The sequence below is a fragment of the Myodes glareolus genome, chromosome 9 (assembly GCF_982192425.1).
Source record: "Myodes glareolus chromosome 9, mMyoGla1.1, whole genome shotgun sequence".
In the NCBI taxonomy this organism is placed as follows: Eukaryota; Metazoa; Chordata; class Mammalia; order Rodentia; family Cricetidae; genus Myodes; species Myodes glareolus.
Genome location: NC_142034.1, coordinates 48211230 through 48231687, shown reverse-complemented (window position 1 = coordinate 48231687; position 20458 = coordinate 48211230). Strand labels below are relative to the sequence as shown.

The following is a 20458-nucleotide window of genomic DNA, read 5'->3' as shown; positions in this document are numbered from 1 at the left end:
CTGTGTGTGAGTAACTATCTGGGTGTGTACACACATCTCACTTTTATATGAAGGTTGGCTCTTCTTTTTTACCGCATAGTATTAAAGACAGGGGCCTTAGGTAGAAAGAAACATGGGATGGAGGGAAGAGACGGAAGCAATTCTAGCCAGAGGCCAGGTCACCCACAGGCCAACACAGTCATTTGGCCTGCAGCAGTCTCAAGCGCCCGGTGGAGCAGGGCGGGGTACAGGGATGAAATCAGCAACAGGCCAAGGAAGCCAGATGTCAGCTGGAAGCTGTCGTTTAGGATCTCAGGCAGTGATAGAGTGGCCACCTTTGGAACAGAGTCTTCAGAGAAGCAGTCTTGGCCTGACTTCATTAGGATAGCTGGAGAACTCCACCCCATGCCTGATGACACAGGGCTCAGCTTCCAGGGCAGAGGTGGTTCCAGGGCTATAGCTAAGCCCACAATTCTAGACTCTCCAGATGAAACCTGGGCAGGGAATACAGGAAAGAATGAGCTGTCAGCATGGGAGAGAGTGGAGTTGTCAGAACCAGTGGGGTATCCAAACCTTAGCAGGCAGAACAGTGCTCCTGCAGCTCTGGGCAGTGTGGGAAACACAGGGCAATGATACCCGTACCTCTTTCCTTTATCTCACCCACACTGGAAGGCTAAAGTAGGCAGTGGAGGATGAGTAAAACCAGCTCTCCAGCATGACTGGAAGAGATGTCTCTGAACAGTAGAACTGGCAGCCCAAGCCTCGCTAGGCAAAGAGGCACCCTAGAAGGAACAGGCCACCTCTAGTGCCAGATCTAGTTGTGCCACAGTACTCTCCTTCTGAGGTTTATTGACCAAGCAAAGGTTCATGACCCACACCAGGCTGCCCACTTCTTCCTTTTCCCACGAGTCTCCTGGGTTCCTTTATGTCAGTGGTCCCTGGGAAACCCTACTTACCCTGTTCTGTGTAATTTCATAACCCTTTACTTCCTCGTTTGCTATGAGAGCTGAGCAAACCTCAGACAAGCTTCTCTGACCCTCCTTTGACCTCATTCTTGCTCACTCTAAACCAGTGCTAACTGTCCATCCAGGGTCAGAGCAGGCAAGGACAGACACTCTTCCTCTGTGGGCCAGCAGGCATCTTTTTGCACTTGCTCCTGTCCAGATTTACCCTGTGAGCAAGGAAATGGATATGAAGTCTTTTTCCTTTTCATGGCTAAGTATTGAACAAATAAATGGTGCCTGTGGACAGTACACTAGACGCCCCCCCCCAGACCTCTCAGGACTGTGACAGATTCTATCCTCAGTTCTCATCTCCCCAAGCTGCAGACTTAATTGGAAGAGGTGCATAATGGTGATGGGGTGTCTTTGGTCATCTTTCTTTGTAACGGGACAATGTATAGTTTTCAAGGATACTGCCAAACCACCCAGCTTCCCTACATCCCCCCTCTTCTCATCACTTATTAACTACTTTTTACCAAGAGAATTCCAGTCTGCCTTAATAGGTCCAGGCCTGACAAAGCTAAGGGCTGAATTTGAGCTTGTGCCCTCAACTCAGAACCCTAGCCCTGCAGGGTTTTTTTGTTTTTGTTTTTGTTGTTGCTGTTGTTGTTGTTTTGGTTTTTTGAGACAGGGTCTCTCTAGCTTTGGAGCCTCTCCTGGAACTAGCTCTTGTAGACCAAGTTGGCCTCAAACTCAAAAAGATCCGCTTGCCTCTGCCTCCTGAGTGCTGGGATTAAAGGCATGCACCCTCACCACCAGGCATCCTGCAGGTTTGTTCATTATGCTTGGTAAAAGCAGCAGTGAGAGGAAGTCAGATTCATTTGAATTTGAATCCCTGCTCTGCTTCCTGCCACCTTTGTGACTCCTAACAGCTATTTTACTCTAAATGTCTTTATTTATAAAGCATGGATGGGCCAGCAGTGATGCTGCAACTCATTTAATGCCAGCACTGTGGAGGCAGAGGCAGGCAGATCTCTGTGTTTGAGGTCAGCCTGGTCTACAGAGTGAGTTTCAGGACAGCCAGAGATACACAGAGAAACCCTTTCTTGAAAAACCAAAAATAAGAAATAAATAAATAAAACACAGGTGGTAATAGCTATGTGAAATTATGAGAATTAGGGGCTGGAGAGAAGATGGCTGAGAGGTTAAAAGCACTGACTGCTCTCCCAGAGGTTCTGACTTCAATTCCCAGCAACCATATGACAGCTCACAACCATCTTTAATGAGAGCTGGTGCCCTCTCCTGGTGTGCAGGCATAACACTATATACATAATAAATAATAAATAAATCTTTAACCAAAAAAAAAAAAAAAGAGTGAGATTTAGCTGATTAGCTGGACGGTGGTGGTTCATGTCTTTCATCCCTGCACTCAGAAGTAGAGGCAGATGGATCTCTGTGAGTTCGAGGCCAACCTGGTCTACAGAGTGAGTTCTAGGGCAGCTGGGACTGTTACACAGAAAAACCCTGTCTCAAAAACACAAAAAAAAAAAGAAGGAAAGAAAGAAAAAAGAAGAGTTGTGAGAATTAAAAGAGTTAATGTATGAAAAACACATAGCCTTTAACACAGCCCATAAAAAGCACTGAGTAGCTAGTAGCTGTCAGGGTAGGCATCACTATCATCCTGTTAGAATTGCAGGAATCTTTTTTTCTCCTATTGAATCACTCCCTATGTTCCCCTACTAGCCCCATCCATCAAGGAAGCTCTCTTGGGCAGCTGTATGTTCTCTCCTGACCAAGGCCAAAAGTAAGAAAGTGAGGAATGGAGCTAGGACCACCCGGGGAGCAGTGACTGCTGAGAACTGAGTCTGCAAGTGAGGAAGTGCCATCCCTGGGGAAGGCTCCATCAGCCTGGCAAGGAGGCTCCTTAAGCTAGCCAGACACCTCCTTCTTACTCTGCCTAGGCCCTTGGAGGGCAGCTAAGCAAGGCCATGTTATGTGAATTTTTTAGTGGGGCCCAGAAATCCCAATATCACCAGGCTGTGGTCTTAAAAAGAAATCAGGGCTAGGTCTATAGAGCTACAGCATCTGCTCTTGATGCTGTCTGGGGCAAGGGAACTTCCTTGCTCTCCTAGCTCCCAGATGTTGGCCAGAGTTGATTCTTATCAGATTATTAGCATGAATTAGATTTAAATTAGGCAGTTCAACTTTCTCTATCATTTATCCTTTGAATCATTTATAATTTCAAAGTGAAAATAGGTCCAAAGTTTGTGTTTGAGTATATACAGGGAAAACAAAGGAGTGTGAACACAAGCATACACGTGAACATACATGATTATGAGTGTTGTATGTATGAGCATGTAAGAAAAAGCTGTACCATATAAGGGTGCAATTTAAGGGAAAGAATGACAGCTTCTGCCAACATACTTTAGGGAACCCTTGGCAAGGAGTGCACCCCATCAGCATCGGGTGGGCTAAAGGAATAGAGTGGACCCATTAACTTCCATGACTCACAGTTTCTTCTTTTCCTTTGTCTGTGCCTTTGTTTTACCTCAAGGAAGAAGATGTGGTAATTGAAGACTTTGAGGAAGATTCAGAGGCTGAAGGCAGTGGGGGCGAGGATGATATCAGGGAACTTCGGGCCAAGAAGCTGGCTCTAGCGAGGAAGATAGCTGAGCAACAGCGACGCCAGGAAAAGATCCAGGTGAGCCTGACTGGAGAAACTGATTCCCATTGAGGGTGTGACCTACAAACCATGAAATGATGTGAGCAGGGAGTGGCATGGCATCTGTTGTTATACCCCACCTCTGCACTCAAATTGTGCATCTGTCTTTGTGAGTGCTAAGGCAGGGTAGGGTCTTGTCAGTATTTGATGAGCATCACTTCTCCTGTGAGACTCTGTCAATACAACACATACAGTCTTTCATGTAATTAAATGAACTCAAAGTTCTCTTTCACCATATGTAGCTATTCATTGAGAGCACTTCTTACTGTGGGATTAGGATACCATAGCCGTAGGCTGGGTTCCAAATATATGGGAGAGCCCCTTTTGGACAGAGAACTTTCCACATTCTCTCAGGGAGAAACTACCTAATCTGCATTCAGGGGTTACTGCACTGTCAGCCCTTCTGGAAGCCTAAATCTTCATTTCCAGCAAGTTTTTCTCTATAGCTTTCCCAGATCTATCTCCTTATACTGAATAATTTCTCCAAGGAAATTATGCTCCCTATATATACTTTTGCATGAGAGATCATTAAACCCCTCTAAGTATGTATGTCTTTAGGGCTCTCTTCAGATGCTCTTCTCATCTCCTTCCTTCCTTCCTTTCTGTCTCCCATCCATCCCTTTCTTCTAGTTTCCCCACCCCATGTCTCCCTCTTTCCATTTTGAGATAAGGTCTTACTGTGTAGCCCTGACTGACCTGGGACTCACTATGCATACCAGGGTGGCCTTAAATTCACAGAGTTCATTTGCCTCATGTCCAAAGTGCCTCCAGAGACAAGTGTCACCACTCTTGGCATGCTGTTCTTCTTTTAAATATATGGTTTAGTGTAGAAAACCAAGAAACTTGATATAATTTGGGAGCTGACACTTACCTAAACTTATAACACTGAGCAAACTATCTAACTTTGAAGAGCCTGTTTCTTCATCTGCAGAGTGATAGTACTGTCCTAAGAGGCTTGCATGAGACTACCACCAAAGTGCTTATCCTGCAGTGGTCCCTTTATCTGAAATTAGTCTTAGCACCCTGCCTCAGGAGAAGAATAACAGTTGGAATTGGTCTCTTAGACATACCCATGTCCTATTGCTACTAGGATCCAGCATGCAATATATCTCTACATGCTTGCCTGTTATAATGTGGCCATCTCTTTGTTTAAACTCTGTAAAGACTGTAAACCTCTTTGTGGCCCAAAGAACAGCATCATCTTCAAGTTTCTCTTCCTACCCTTTTCTTTTTTTGATTTTTTTTTTTAAGACAGGGTTTCTCTGTAGCTTTGGAGCCTGTCCTAGAACTAGCTCTTGTAGACCAGGCTGGCCTCGAACTCACAAAAATCTGCCTGCCTCTGCCTCCCGAGTGCTGGGCTTAAAGGCGTGTGCCACCACTGCCCAACTCCTGCCCTTCTCTTTCTCATCATCATTCCTCACAAAAGTTGCACCTGTAGTTACCACCTCAATGTCTTGACTGTCAGTCCAGCTGTTAAAGAAATTATTGACAAAAATCACCCAGGACCTGCTTTTACCAAATTTAATCCTTCTGTTCATGGTAGTGTAAGCCTGTAATTCCAGCACTTGGGATGTGCAGGATGGAATTCAAAGCCATCCTCAACTACAAACCAAGTTCAAGGCCAGCCTGAGCTACATGAAACCCACTCAAAGAAAGAAAGAAAGAAAGGAGGGAGGGAGGGAGGGAAGAGAGAGAAAGAGAGAGAGAGAGAGAGAGAGAGAGAGAGAGAGAGAGAGAGAGAGAAAGAAAGAAAGAAAGAAAGAAAGAAAGAAAGAAAGAAAGAAAGAAAGAGAAAGAAAGAAAAGGCTCCAATATGGTTAACTTCTGTATAGCTTTGGGTCCTTAAGTCTTTTTCCTCCAGCTTCCCATTAACATAGTGAATGCACTATTGTCTTCTCTGCTAGACAGGGAAAAACCTTTCCCAGCTTTTTCTTTTAAGTTCCACTTATCCTTTCTATTGTTTTTAAGTCTAGCAAGCTGAATTAGTATTTAACAGAAATTTTTGGCTGACTTCACTGATGGTAACAAGTAGAACATCATCTCAAATTTTGCCATGAGCTTTTACCCCTGCTATCCAATTTATTTTCTTTTTTCGTTTGTTTGTTGGTTGGTTTTTTTTTTTTCTTTTGAGGCAGAGTTTCTCAGCGTAACAGCTTTAACTGTCCTGGAACTCGCTCTGTAGACCAGGCTGACCTCAAACTCACAGAAATCCACCTGCCTCTGCCTCTGTGCTGGGATTAAAGGCATGCGCCATCTCTGCCCCAGTCCAATTTCTTATCATTTTCTGTACATTCACCCCTTCTTTCCTAAGTCCTGTTGCTGCTGCTACCCTAGTTCAGGGACTTGTTTAACCATAGGAACTAAGGCCCTGCTTTGTATGGATCCAGAGGATGCCACTGACTTTATAAACTGTAAGTGGCTCCTCTTGGACTTACATAGTACTCAGTGTGGCCACCAGGCTCCAGCCACACCATGAGCTCAGTTCTTTTCCCATAGAGCCATTTCCCTGCTCAGAAATCATCAGTGCCTTTGCTTGTCTAGTGAAATAAAGCTTAATTCCTTCTAATGACATTTTAGGCTTCCAGTCTTCTCCCAGTGTGTTTTTTCTACTTTGTTTCCCATTAACACACTCCCTGTGAGCCATTATTAGCTATTAGACATTGGGCAAAGAGGTTGATTTCTCTGAGCCTGTTTCTAAATCTGTAAAATGAACTCGACACAGAACCTGCCCCGTAGTTGCTGGATTTTCTCAGGATAAGCAACAGTGTGTATAAGGTGCCTGTTGGGGCATTAAGGCTCCTGACCAGATAGTGTTATTAACCTTCCTCTCTCCTCACTACCCTACACCCACCCTGCCCTTTCCCACTTTTAGATATTTGTTGAGTCTGTCTCTCAATCCAAATGGCTCTTTTTCTGCTCTACATTTCCCATTTCCTGTTGAAATTCTATTTCCCCTGTATTTCCCAATGAAACTCCTTCTCCCCAGTGAAGCCTTCCCTGATCTCCCCCAGGAATTCACGTATCTCTCTGCTATAGGGTTCCTGCGGTGTTGATTTATATTTCATTTGTGGTACTGTTATCATGTCTCATATTACAGTTATTTGTGGCCATTTTCCTCCACTGTACTATGAATCTTAGAAATCAGGGACGACGTTCCCAGCTCAGTTTAGCAAGTGGTATTGAACCTTGATTCTCCTGATGGCTAAGATAAAAAAAAAAAGTGGGAGGTTTTAGGGCAAACCATACAATGGAGAAGCTACTTTTCTGTTTGTTTGTTTCAAGACAGGGTTTCTCAATATAGCCCTGGCTGTCCTGGAACTCCTAGACTGTCCTCAAACTCAGGACACCTGAGAGCTGGGATTAAAGGTGTTTGCCATCACAGCCCTGGGAGAAGTTGTAAAACAAGTGATTTGGCTTGTGAGTGGGGTCTTTTAAAAGATCAAGTATTAAGTGGGTGTGGTGACACATGCTTTTAATCCCAAGACTCAGGGCAAAGGCAGCCTCACAGATCTCTGTGAGTTCAAAAGCCAGCTTGTTCTGCAAAGCAGATTCCAAGACAGCCAGAGCTACATAGTGAGGCTTTATCTCAAAAAATGAAAAAATAGCCAGGCAGTGGTAGTGTAAGCTTTTAATTCCAGCCCTCAGAAGGCAGAGACAGGCAGATTTCTGTGAGTTTGAGGCCAGCCTGGTTTGCAGAGATAGTTCTAGAACAAGCTTCAAAAAGCTGCAGAGAGCCGGGTGGTGGCGGCGCACGCCTTTAACCTTTAATCCCAGCCATTGGGAGGCAGAGGCAGGTGGATCTCTGTGAGTTCGAGGCCAGCCTAGTCTACAAGAGCGAGTTCCGGGACAGAAACCAAAAAAAGCTATGGAGAAATCCTGTCTCGAAAAAAATCAATAAATAAAATAAATAAAAACAGCTGCAGAGAAACCCTGTCTTGAAACCCTCCTCCCACCAAAAAAAAAAAAAAAAATGAACAAACAAAAAAGATCAAGTACAGGACTGGAAAGATGGCTTAGCAGGTAAAAAGGCACTTGCCACCAAGCATAATTTGAGTTCAATTTCCAGCACCCATATGGTAGAAGGAGAGAACTGACTCCTGAAAGTTGTCCTCTGACCTTTATATACTTGCTATAACACATGCATGTAACTACTTCCTCCAACACATGTAATAAGTAAATAAACAAACAAGCAAATAAATAAATAGAAAATTGTTTTGGGATGATCAGGTACAAATAAGCCAGGGTAATACTTCATGTATTGATGCTCAAGAGGCTTAGGCACAAAGATTGCAAATTAAAGGTCAGAACTGGACTGCACTCTAAGCCTGATGTATGTAGGTTGGACTACATTTCATACTCCTGAAAGGGGGAGAGATGCTCTGAGAACATGTGCTGTAGTGGCTCCATCTTTGGCCAGAGTACACTGTCCAGTTTGGTCATGCAAGCAATAAGCAGTCCTAATAATTGGAGGTCTAATGTAAGACCTAACTTCCAGAGCCACTAATCGTGTCCCACAGTTCTGTTCAAAGGAGGTTGCTTTGGCCCCTTTAAGAACAGGCCCCACATGCACTACTGCTGGCGGCCCTGCCTCCTGTCAGCCTCCTTCCTCCAGCCCCATAGCCACAGGAGGATTTCTCAGCAGAGGAAAAATTCCCCCTTTTACCTCCCCCTTCTCTTTAATGCCCGAGGCCCTTCACTTCCATAATTCTTCATTTTCCAGCCTTGAACGTAAGCCAGACACATCTGTCTGGCCATATGCGTGAACCCTGGAGTCTGTGCCGAGGTAGCTGTAAAACAGGGCCGGTGAAGGCCCTTCTGGGAGAGCACACACATGTGTGTGCCCTCAGGCCATTGGCTTCCTGCCCAGAACCACGGGGCCTCAGTGCTCAAACCCGTGTTAACCTTCTCTATTTTTCCTCTTTTTGTTTAATTTAAGGGGGAAAATCCCAAGGAAAAGGTATAAATTGTCCTGGGAGTAAGGGAGAGGCTCCTAGCTGGAGAGACCATTATTGTTGGCAGGTACCTGGGTCACACTAATACAATAAGGAAGAAAGGAGCATCCAGTGAATTAAGATCGGAGAGATGGGCTGTAAATTACACTGCTCTGAACTCCATCAGTCTCCAGGGTGTTAACCGAGAGGTGTAAGGCAAGTCCCTAGCTCCCAGTGCCTTTTACAGATGCAGCAAAACAGGAACCACACATGTTTGGGGAAGGGGATATGAAGATGGGGTTGAACAAAAGCCCCCTTGCCCCAGGATGGCTATAAAGTCCAAGTGTGATCTGGAGCTGTAGCCACACCTCCACTTCCCTGCTCCCACATAGGCCCTTGGGCCTCAGCTCATCTGTGGAGATGGGGGAGGTGAGGCCTGGCCTCTTTCTGCAGCCTGTCCCTCCCTGCTTCCGGCACTGCAAAGGAGCTGGTGAGTGGGGCCGACTAGAGGTCAGAAAAGGGGTGTGGGGAGCTCTCAGGGCCTGTGCAGCTGGAGCTACAGAGCCCAGGCAGGCCCTAGATGTAAGGGGTGCCAAGTCCACCCACCCAGGGCTTTGAGACCACACGCTCTGACTTAGCCCAGGCTTTACCTTATTCCCTATGATGGTGCTTCCCTACTGTACTGGTCCTGTCTACCTCACTGCTTTTTGCCTGTATTTTTTTTTTTGTACTGCCCTTCTTGGGAGATGTCTAGAGTCCTTAGCAAGGTACATGGTTAGTATGGGAAGTTGATCAGAAAGGTTTCATTCCTAACCAGGTACTCAGGGCCAAGCAGTCACTGAAAATTCTCCTCCAGGCATGAGGCATGGCCTGTTGGCACCTCATGCGATCCTGGCCCTGTGAATCTCCTACCTCCTCCCCTGATTCCATGAGTCTCTTCTGTGATTTGTGCTGCTGTTGGGCGGGGTCAGGTTTCCTGAGCAGTTGCAAACATCCCACCTGAAACATAACAGGCTCTTCCTCTGGCCACAGCTATTGTTTCCCTCTGCATTATGGCCACAGTCTTGCTCTGTAGCCAGCAATGACATGTGTTCTAAAAATAGCTTCACTTGCCTGTCCCCTTCCCGCCCACCCACCCTCCTGAAGATGCAGTCACTCCTTTGTGGTAGCCCCAGGAGTTTCACTCTAAATATAGCCACAGTCCATTCACACTGCCACCCAGCCAGAGGGGGGGCACTGTGGAACAATGGGGTATGCACAGAGCATCCACCCCCCCACCCACCCACACACACACACACACACACACACACCTGTATGGAAGCTAGCGGAAAGCAGACACTCAGCCCTGGCTCCTAGCTGTCGGAGACAGTGTGGGAGCCAGTACACTACCAGTCCAGGGGCACGTTCGCCCCTGAGCAGGAAAGCACATCAGTCTGCAGAGCTGGGCACCTCCCAGGCCTACTTCAGCCTCTGCCTAACAAGGTGCTATACCACCAGCTGGCTCCAGCTGCTGACAACTCATTGGCTACCCGAAGCATCCCCCAGAATCCCAAAATGGTCAAGGTGTTTGACTGAAACACCTTTAAACTGATGGTTGTAGCAAGCTCAGAAAAGGGAGAGTATATATTTCTTTGACTTTTTCAGAACAAGCGTTATTATTAAAATTCAGGGTATAGAGCAGTGATTCATCTGTTAAGAGCACTGACTGCTCTTCTAGAGGACATAGATTCCATTCCCAGCCAGTACCCACATGCCAGTTCACAACTGTTTGTAATTCTAGTTCCAGGGGATCTGACACCCCATTACGACCTCCTCAGGCACTATACATGCACATCATACACAGCCTATTCATGCAGGATTTTCTTTAAAGTACTATTTAGAAGATGAGACTATGTGATTGAGTTCATTGAGCTCCTGTAATAATTAGGCCCTATGAGCCTTATGTTAAATCTTGATGTCGCTGTAATCCCAGCTTTTCAGAGACTCAGTTATTTTAACTTGAGCTCAGGATTTCAAAACCAACCTAAGCAACAGAGAGACCCTGTGTTTATTTATTTTGAAACAGGTTCCCTAGTCCTGTGTAGGCTAGAACTTCCTGTGTAGATCAAGCTGGCCTTAAATTTGCAGAGACCCACCTGCTTCTGCCTTTTGAGTACTGAGATTAAAGGCATGTGCCACCACATTCTGCAGAGACCTATCACTGGGTCTCAAGCAAATAAGTCATCATACTTTAAAAGAAAAAAAAGCACTACACTCTCTTTTTTTCTACTTGTATTTTGCCTTGAGTCTAGTCTCAAGCTCAGGACAGACCTCATATACTCTTCCCCATTCCAAGTTCTGGATTTTGAGCATGTCCACACCTGGTGTAAGCATCTGTTTATCCTTGTGGTGCTTTTGGACACACAGAAAAGGGATTCTAAGAACTTCTGGGGGAAAGTTGCTTCAATGAATTATCTGTTCTCTTTGGTTTCTCACCACTCTTACTTTTTTCTTTTCCCTTTTTTTTTCATTTATAATCCAGGTAATTTTGAAAAATAGGTAGTATTATTAGGCATAGTTGAGTGTACTTGTAATTCCTACTACTCAGGAAGCTGAGGCAGGAGGATCATAAGGTTGAAGCAAACCTGAGCAATTAGTAAAGCACTATCAAAAAATAAAAATTATTCAACAATTAAGAGTACTGCTCAGTGGGGTGGGGGTGGGGTGGTGGCAGATCTCTGAGTTCTAGGTCAGCCTGATCTACAGAGCAAGTTCCAGGACAGCCAGGGTACACAGAGAAACCCTATCTCGAGGGGAAGGCAATAGGTGCAGGGAGGGGGAAGAGTGCTACTCTTATAGAAGACCTGCATTTGGCTCCCAGCACCCTTATGGTACTTCACAACTGCCTTTAACTCCGGTTCCAGAGATCCTGGTACCTTCATCTGTCCTCTTCAGGAACCTGCATACATGTGGTGCACACAAACTCTCACAGGCACACACATTTTTATTTTTATTTTTTTAATTGACATCAGCATAATTTCTTCCGTTCCATTTATTCTGGACTTTTTTTATTTAACTTTTATGTGCATTGGTGTGAGGATGTCAGATCTGGAACTTGAGTTACAGACAGTTGTAAGCTCCCATGTAGGTGCTGGGAGTTGAACCTGGGTCCTCTGGAAGGGCAGCCAGAACTCTTAGCCGCTGAGCCATCTCTCCAGCCCCGCATATACATTTTTAAAATGAACCTTTACTTTTAAAAATTAACAAATAATGCCAGGCGATGGGAGTGCATACCTTTAATCTCATGGGGAAGTGGAGGCAGGCAGAGCTCTGTGAGTTCAAGGCCAGCCTAGTCTACACTGCTAGTTCCAGGAAACCCAAGGCTACACAAAGAAACTGTATATAGAAAATAAATAATGAAAATCAGAAGTATCATTTTTCTTTTAAAAGACAAGGTTGGGCCAGGCGGTGGTGCATGCCTTTAATCCCAGCACTCGGGAGGCAGAGGCAGGCAAATCCCTGTGAGTTTGAGACCAGCCTGGTCTACAAGAGCCTTTCCTAGTTCCAGGACAGCTAGGACTGTTAACACAGGGAAACCCTGTCTCGAACAACCAAAAAAAAAAAAAAGACAAGGGGCTTCAGAGATCACTCACTGGGTAAAACACTTGCTCTGCAAGCATAAGAACCTGGGCTAGAGTCTCCAGCACCCATGTAAAAAGCAGGACATGGCAGTGTGTGCCTGTAACACTAACATGGGGCAAGGTCAGATCAGGTAGACCTTGGGAGTCTGCCAGCTAGCCAGCCTTCCTGAAATATCAAGTTTCCACTTCAGAGAGACCCTGTCTCCAGACAAACTGGAAAACCATACCGATAGATACTTGAATGTCTTGCTGTGAACTTTGTATACACGTACATGGACACAAGTATCCCTAAACTCACATATATGTATCACATATATATATATATACACACCAAAAAGAGAGAGAGTCTCACTGTGCTATTCATGCTGGCCTTGAACTCATGAATGGGTTCATGTGATTTCTTGAATAGGTCTCCCAGGGAGTTAGGACTACATGCACATACCACTGTACCCAACTGGCTGTAAATCTCACAAGAGAAATAAGTACTCCTGGGACTAGACAGATGGCTCAGCAGTTTAAGAGCATATAACCCAAGTTCAGTTCCCAGCAACCACAGGCTCACAACCACCTGTAACTCCAGCTCCAGAGGATCCAATACTTATGGCCCCCATAGGCACCTACATACATGCACACACACACTCAGTTGAAAACAATAAAAATAAGTTTTTATTTTTAAAACTTTAAAAATATTTAAAAGTAAATACTCCTGTGCCTTCTTTCCCTATTCCCAGTTACTGATGTCTTTGATGATCACTCAGATACACAGAATGTAAAAGAGAGAAGGGAATTGTACAAGAAGAGTAGAAATTGTCGTTGTTGTTACTAACGTGTATCAGACACCAAGTAAGGTACTCTTATGTGCAAGGTGAATGTAGAAGTTTGCTGTGTTATAAAACCTCTCATTTCTGGTAATGACATTACTCTGAACACAGAGTTTACATGATTTCATCACCCTTTGAAGGAAAGGAAGCAGCCACACTGTATAGATCTTAGTAGAAGGAAGACTTAGGAAAGAAAGCCTCTGCCTGTTCTACCCTGCTTCCTGATCTGTTGTGTACCTTCTGTGACTACCAATTGCATTGTGGGGGAGGAGGGAGGGACAGAGAGAGGGAGGAGAGAGAGACGGGTTTCTCTGTTTTACCCAACCCTGGCTGTCCTAGAACTCACTCTGTAGGTCAGTCTGGCCTCAAACTCAGATATCCACCTGCTTCTGCCTCCTCAGCACTGGGATTCAAGGCATGGGCCACCACTGCCCAGATATTTGTTGTAATTTTGTGTCTCAATTGTCAGTGGGTTAGCATTTTAAAATAATGCTCACTGTGTAGAAGGAACTTAACTTGTACAGGAACCTTCCTAGAGATGTAGCCCATCAGCTCCTTTAGCTGTTGCGTATCGTGTCTGTCTCAGCTGTCTTGTCAGTTTTGCTCCAGGAAGCTCCTATCTCTCAGAGATGGCTGCATTTTTAGCCCTTTCCCAAACTGAAGTTACTTTTCTCTTGCACACTTCATGCCAGCATGGTCCTTCTTGCCATAAATCTGGTTTGGAGTATTTTTTTTAATTTTTTAAAAGTCTTTTTGGCTTGGTTATGTGTTTGCTTGTTTTTGTTTTCATTTTTGTTTTTGGCAAGGTCTCCTGCCAAGGATGATCTTGAACTCTTGGTCTCCGGTCTGCCACCACACCCACTTTGGAGTGCCTACACTTTCCTCAGGTTCCCAGTGCACTCTCTAAGAACCAGTGTGGCCCAAGCTGAGCTAAAGTTAGAGGGCTCCTGTGGAACTCTCCTTCCAGGTCAGCACATTTGACTCCAGGCCAGGCTGATCTGTCTGAATCTCAGCATTCCAATTGCACCCCCTCGCTCCCACCAGAGGCTTCTGCAGCTTTTTACTCAAACAAACAAAAATAAATCTCACTACCGGCCTCTGAACTCCACAGCAGCATGCTTCCCCCTTCTCCCTGAGCGTCCCATGGCTGTGAGTGGGGACTTGGCACTCTCCCCATCGACATCACTTTTTCACTCCCTGTGCATCCTGTGTCCTTCTCTCACCGTGCGACCCAGAGATCAGAATGGGACGTGACGGCCGGCACAGGCGCCGTGCACAGCTGCCAGGAATCTGACGGGTAAAATCTGGAAAAGTTGGGAGGGCAAATGCTAAACACATACAGCGCCACTCAGAAAGGGCCGGAAACACAGACACCCATCGCAGAGAGCCTGACTCCTAAGCCTTCTGAGTCTGCCATTCTTTTTATTGGTGCAGAACTAATCTTGTGACCCAGGTATGACTCCCCTCACCCACCAAGCCCACTGGTACCCTAGGAGAAGAGGCAACAACCTTGTCTAATCTCCTGAGACTGCATGAGGGCATGTGGGGAACAGGAAGCAGTTGTGTGGTGACTCACTGGGCAGAGCCAGGTTAGGGGAAGTTGTCTGCAGGCGTCCTGGGACCGGATGAGGGCAGCCCAGCTTTGACCACCACACGCAGCTTGGCCCTGACCCATTCCCAGGAAATCATCTGCTACCTCTCTGAGAGACTATGGCAGTTCATCTTTCTAACCATGGACCAGAACTCCAGATACCCAAGGAAGTTAATGCTTCCCTGAGCCTTATTCTAGATTTTACATATGTCCTGTAATCAAACACCAGGTAGATTCACTTTGCCCCTCCACTCAGCCTGCCTTGGCTGCCTGGCTTTTGGCCTTTCTGCTTACCACCAGCATACAGGTGGGATGGTCAAGGTCTTAGGAATCCATTGGTCATTCAGGGTGAAAAAGGGTAGTCAGCGACTTCCTTAATGGAAATCTAACCAAGGCTGCATGTCATTTCTCAAATAGGAAAACAGAGATGTGGTGGTGCTTCCTTAAAACTAAGACCTCCATCACTATAGGTGCTAGTGTGCTACCATTCATGAGCCATGTGGCAGAGCCTGTTATGTCCTCCCTCCCAGAAAGACAGAGCTCCAGGAAAAGCATTCTGGTAGAGTGACAAGGAGAACCGAAGCCTGGGAAAAGGCTGCTCCTCGGTATGAGAAAGAACAATAGAGTATTTGCTGAACCTAAGCAGAACCATTTTCTGTTCTTCTAAATGCCCAAGCCGAGATTAGTAAACTGTGTTACTGTCCTGATGGCAACTCTCTGGGAAGGTACAGTGACCCAAAACTCCTGGCAAGGTGGCTGACACTTTCCCCTTGTGAGGTGAGATCAATTGGAGGGTTTCAGCAGACTGGGTCTCAGCCGCATTTCTCATGCTGCCATAGTCCCATGGCCTGTGTCTTCGCCAACTGTGGTGGCAGTGGCAGCAACAACTTACTCATAGGGAAAGGTCCCTGGTAGGTCACCGAAAAGCCACCCCCATCATTTGAAGGCATGCCCTTTCAGTTTTACTGTCACTGTTAGTGAAGCCTAGGCAGCCTTTTTTGCTGACTGTTAGTGGCCAGACCCAGTACTGTGGGCCCCATCTCAGTTGGCACGCACATATACTTCCTCTGCTCTGTTTCTGGGTCTGTGTCCTTGCAGTTGCTATATTTCAGAAGACCATAAGAGGGAGTGAGGGAACTGGGACTTGCCCACTTGTTTTTCTGGATTCCCACTGGTACTGGCAAGCTCCTTACACAGAATCTGCCAGAGCAGATAGATCAGCCGATCAGTTTGCTTCCTGGCCGTGGTCCCCAGAGGAAACAGCATAATAATGAATATATTCTGTAGTGATAGATATACCCTAAACTTATCCCAGCAGGCCATTGCCACTCATATAAGACTGTCAGACTAGAGGACACTGGGCTTTGCAGATGTTCACAGAGATTGAAAGGCTGTAGTATAGACAGCCCCTGGCTTGTGGGCTTCTAAGGGTGAGGGTGGTTGGTACACAGACCTACTAGTGATGGCGAGGATTGTTGAGTAGTATGGGGTAGGGCAGTTCAGGTGGTTCTGTTGTTGTTTGTTTTTATGGCATTTCAGTTTGCACTAGGATATAACAAAAAGTCCCGGTTTAAGTCAATTTAAAGGAAAAGTGAAGTCAATAATGGTGTTACTAGAACAGGAATCTGACAAAGGGGTAAAAGTTGAGCAAAAAAATGCTGGGGGGGGCTGAAGAGATGGCTCAGTGGTTAAGAGCACTGACTGCTCTTCCAGAGGACCTGGGTTCAATTCCCAGCACCCACATGGCAGCTCACAACTGTCTGAAGATCTAGTTGCAGGGGTCTGACACCTTCACACCAATGCACATAAAATAAAGTTAAATAAACCATAAAAAATATTTTTAAAAAATGCTGGGGGTAGTGTGCCTTTAATCCTAGCAGGAGGCAAGGCAGAGGCAGGCAAGTCTCTGTGTGTTCCAGGCCTATATATCAAGTTCTAGGACAGCCAGATCTACATAGAGAGAGACCCTATCTCAGAAAAGAAAAGAAAAGAAAAGAAAAGAAAAGAAAAGAAAAGAAAGAAGGTAGAGAGCAAAAAAGACCCACATTTAGGAAATATAGTGCAAGGCAAGGCAAGGTGGTAGCAGTTGTGATCTGATTGTTGCTCTTTGGGTCATAATTTCATCCTTTTTTTTTGGGTTTTTTTTTTTTTTTTTTTTTTGGTTTTTCAAGACAGGGTTTCTCTGTAGCTTTGGAGCCTGTCCTGGAACTAGCTTTTGTAGACCAGGCTGGCCTCGAACTCACAGAGATCCACCTGACTCTGCCTCCCAAGTGCTGGTATTAAAGGCATGCGCCACCACTGCCCGGCCTAATAGCTACTTTTTAAAAAATGTTTATACTTTGTGTGCACTGATACATTATGTGTTTGAGTGTAATTTGTCGGAATTGGATCTCATCAACCTATGTATCTTTTTCAATGACAGGGTCTTACTCTGTAGCTCTGGCTGGTCTGGAACTCTCAAACGTTTGTCTGCTTCTGCTGAGTGTTGGGATTAAAGGTGTGTGCCACCACACTGGGCAATGTGTATCTACTTTTTGTTTGTTTGTTTTTTTTTTCCCAAGACAGGGTTTCTCTGTATAGCCCTGGCTGCCCTGGAACTTACTTTGTAGATAAGGCTGGCCTCAAACTCACAGTGATCCACCTATCTCTGCCTCCTGAGTGCTGGAATTAAAGATGTACACTACCACATTATCCCTTATCTCATTTTAAAATGGGGTGGAGGGGGAGAAAGAAAGATGTATTCTGATATGGATATTCCTTCCTAAGTGTTAGATTGAGAAATACCCTTGTGCATGCTGCCTGTACAAAAAATATGTGGAGCCCCTTTCCTAGCTGAGTCATTTACTCCCTTCTTATGTTCTTGATTTCTAGTCTTAAGATCCTTTCAGAAATTATTTTTTTATATCATCAGGCTTCTTTTTTGGTGATAGCCAAGGTTTAGTGGTACCTCATCCCTGGGCCATTTGGTCTGTGTTGATTTGACTGCATTACTTTTCTCAGCTCATGAGTCTGTCCCTCAGGCCTGAAGGGGTGGCTGTGCCTCTGGAGGGGGAAGAGATGTGTGGGGGCAGGATGCTTACACACTGTTGAGTCAGGGCCCTGGCTCACCCGCCTGCTCACTCTCTTGATCCCTCACATTCTGTGTCCCTGTAGGCTGTTTTGGAAGATCAGAGTCAGATGAGGCAGATGGAGCTGGAGATCAGACCCTTGTTCCTCGTACCAGATACCAACGGCTTCATTGACCACCTGGCCAGTCTGGCTCGACTACTGGAGAGCAGGAAGTACATCCTGGTGGTGCCCCTCATTGGTGAGCTGGGCGGGAGGACAGAGAGACTCTGAACGTGCATAGAAGCCCCCTCTACACATGCCTGGAGCCAGGCAGGCTGACCTGGCTGTGCATGTGTAAGACAGGATTTGCAGGGAATGCATGGGGCAAGAAAAATTGTTTAATAATCAGAGTAGTTCAAATTATTATGGCTGATCCATGGCTTAAACTGCTTGAGCAAATGGACTCCCGTGTCCCAGCAACCAGCGGCTACATGAGCCCAGCCCTTGTTTTTTCCTTATAAAGCTTGCAGTAAAACAGCAAAGCTGGTTCCCGTTATTGGTAAACACTCAGCCCTGGCAGATAACGGCAGTGCTGCTGGGTGGTCTGGCAGGGAGGCTGGGAGGATTTTGAAGTGGTTAGATGCCTTTGGTCTGATTGTCTTGTAGCTTTTCATGATCATTCTGTTGGTTTGAGGTAACATTCTTCTGGCCAATGTCACCCTAAGGCCAGCCTGACAGGATCCCTCCAGAGCACGACCTTTGGCTCACGCCTTTCAATTCCTACCACTTGGACCATTGGTACTGGTGGAGGCTAAGCATCTCAGTGTCCAGCATGACCTAGCCGGAGTGCTCATTGGAGACTGTTGGGTGCCTTTAGTTCTTGGAGCTTCATGGTGTGTCAGCCTTGGATTATGCTTTGGTCGCTGGATACCTGTCAAATATAGCTGATGTCGCTACTATAGCTGATGGCTATACTGGGGGACAAGGGTTGTGTAAGATGATTGCAAAGCCCAGGATTTTTAATGCCTCTCTTTCAGCAGCCATCTGAAGCAAGTTCGAGAGTCCTATTCTCTGGGAAAGGCACCAGACTGGCTGTCTGCCTGATAGGCCACCTCTGACATCTATGCCAAGATGTTCCATTGGGCCTTCCCTCCCAGTCCCAAGTGTCTTAGTGCCAGATGGGGGTGGAAACAAAGGGCAGGAAACATCCGCCCCTGCAGAGCCTGTAGAACCCTGGGGGGTTGTGGGAAACACGTTAGCACCACCTGAGAATGTTGGCACTGAAGCAGTTCTCCCTCCCTGTCTTCCTTCCCCTCCCCATGTGGCCTGGACAGAACCTCTTAAACCCAGGCCCTTAGTCCTAGGAGAAGGTTTGCTGCACTTCAAAAGAAGAGCAGCTACTGTCTTAAGGCAGAGCAGCAGCACTACACATTGCCTGAGCTTTCTGTTTGCCTCTCTGGGTACTGGGTAGACGGACTTACAGGCTTTATCACAGTACTTTCCTCCCAGGAGGGTTTTAGTTAGGGAAAAGAAAGTAGATTGGTCACTTTTGCTAGATGATCAGTAACTGGTATAACCAAGAAAGTTCACTGTCATCTCAAGGTTGCCTCCCCAAACTGAGAAGGTACCACCTATAACTTCCTAGGCTAGCAGTCACCAACACTGCCTGTATCCCCACTATGTGCTTAGTCTCTTTGTTCCTGAAAGTCAGAGCTGTGACCCTTTGCCCCAAAGAACTTAACTTTGTTAGAGAAATCCAGATTTGGTAGGAAAGGGGCAAACATAAGAAAACCTAGAGGATACATTCAGAGCAAAGTCAATGACCCTAAGGGTACTAGCAACTGACAGCTGTATTGAAGCCACCCAGGCCAGGCGCTTTCACCCTGTGTCATCTGGGCAGATCCCTGTATTCAGAGCTATAAGGGGAGCTCCTGTTCACTCATGCTCTACTTGGTGGACTCCTGCCTTATGACCAGAGCAACAAAGGGTTAAGCTTACAGCCTTCCCTGCTTGTGTCTTGTGCTCTTTAACCTGCTCTGTGCTCTTTAGGTCTGACCCCAGCATTGAGAAGTCCCGCCTGGTGCAGAAGCACAAACAAGCGTCCCCTTTGAAGCCTGTTTAGTTTGGAAGCAGGAAAGCAGATTTTGGGATAGAATACCAGTTTTTCCTGTTTGATGTTCTGTTTGCTGTACCATACCACCCATCCACCACTGCCACACATTGTGTGGACCTTGCAGCTTCATGATGCTAAAAGTGTGTGTGTATGTGTGTGTTCCCATATGGGCTCTTTCCAGAAAATGTTTCTGAATACCCAGACAATGAGTGCCAGGCTCACCATGGAACAGCATGCTCATGCTGACTCCCCAAGCTATGAATCATTATACTAAGGAGAGGCCTCAGACCCCAAACTCTCCCCAAGCCCCCAAGGAGCGCATATTTCCCACTTGACCTCAGGCTTTTGGCTGGAATTTTGGAAAGAATCTTCACCAGAAAATGAAGCCATGTCCCAGACACATAGACAAGCAGACAGGCACACGCATATGCACGCGCGTGCGTGCACACACACACACACACACACACACGTAGTATCAAGGAGGTAATGTGCCAAGGTTATGGTTTTGTGAAATACCAGGGCCCTTGCAAGTAAGTCTGGCTGACCTTCTTCCTTGGTGGTATCCCTGTACTCTGCTCCTACTGACGATAGGACCCCGCCCCCTTTTAGATGGTTGTGGTTCAGACCCAAGTAGCTGAGGACGGGCACCTCACTTACCATTTTGCTAATATGTTCGTAAGGTACCCTTTTAA

The 20458-nt window shown here is 46.1% G+C and overlaps 1 protein-coding gene across 4 annotated transcripts in view; it reads left to right on the top strand.

Moving 5' to 3' along the window:
• Smg6 (SMG6 nonsense mediated mRNA decay factor) overlaps nucleotides 1–20458 on the top strand; it is a 242521-nt gene that overhangs the window by 216765 nt on the left and 5298 nt on the right. For all 4 annotated transcript variants that reach the window (XM_085695286.2, XM_085695284.2, XM_085695285.2 and 1 more), the window contains 2 exons: nucleotides 3475–3621; nucleotides 17759–17912. In XM_085695286.2, the coding sequence (XP_085551412.1) occupies nucleotides 3475–3621; nucleotides 17759–17912 (301 nt within the window). The remainder of the gene's footprint in view (nucleotides 1–3474; nucleotides 3622–17758; nucleotides 17913–20458) is intronic.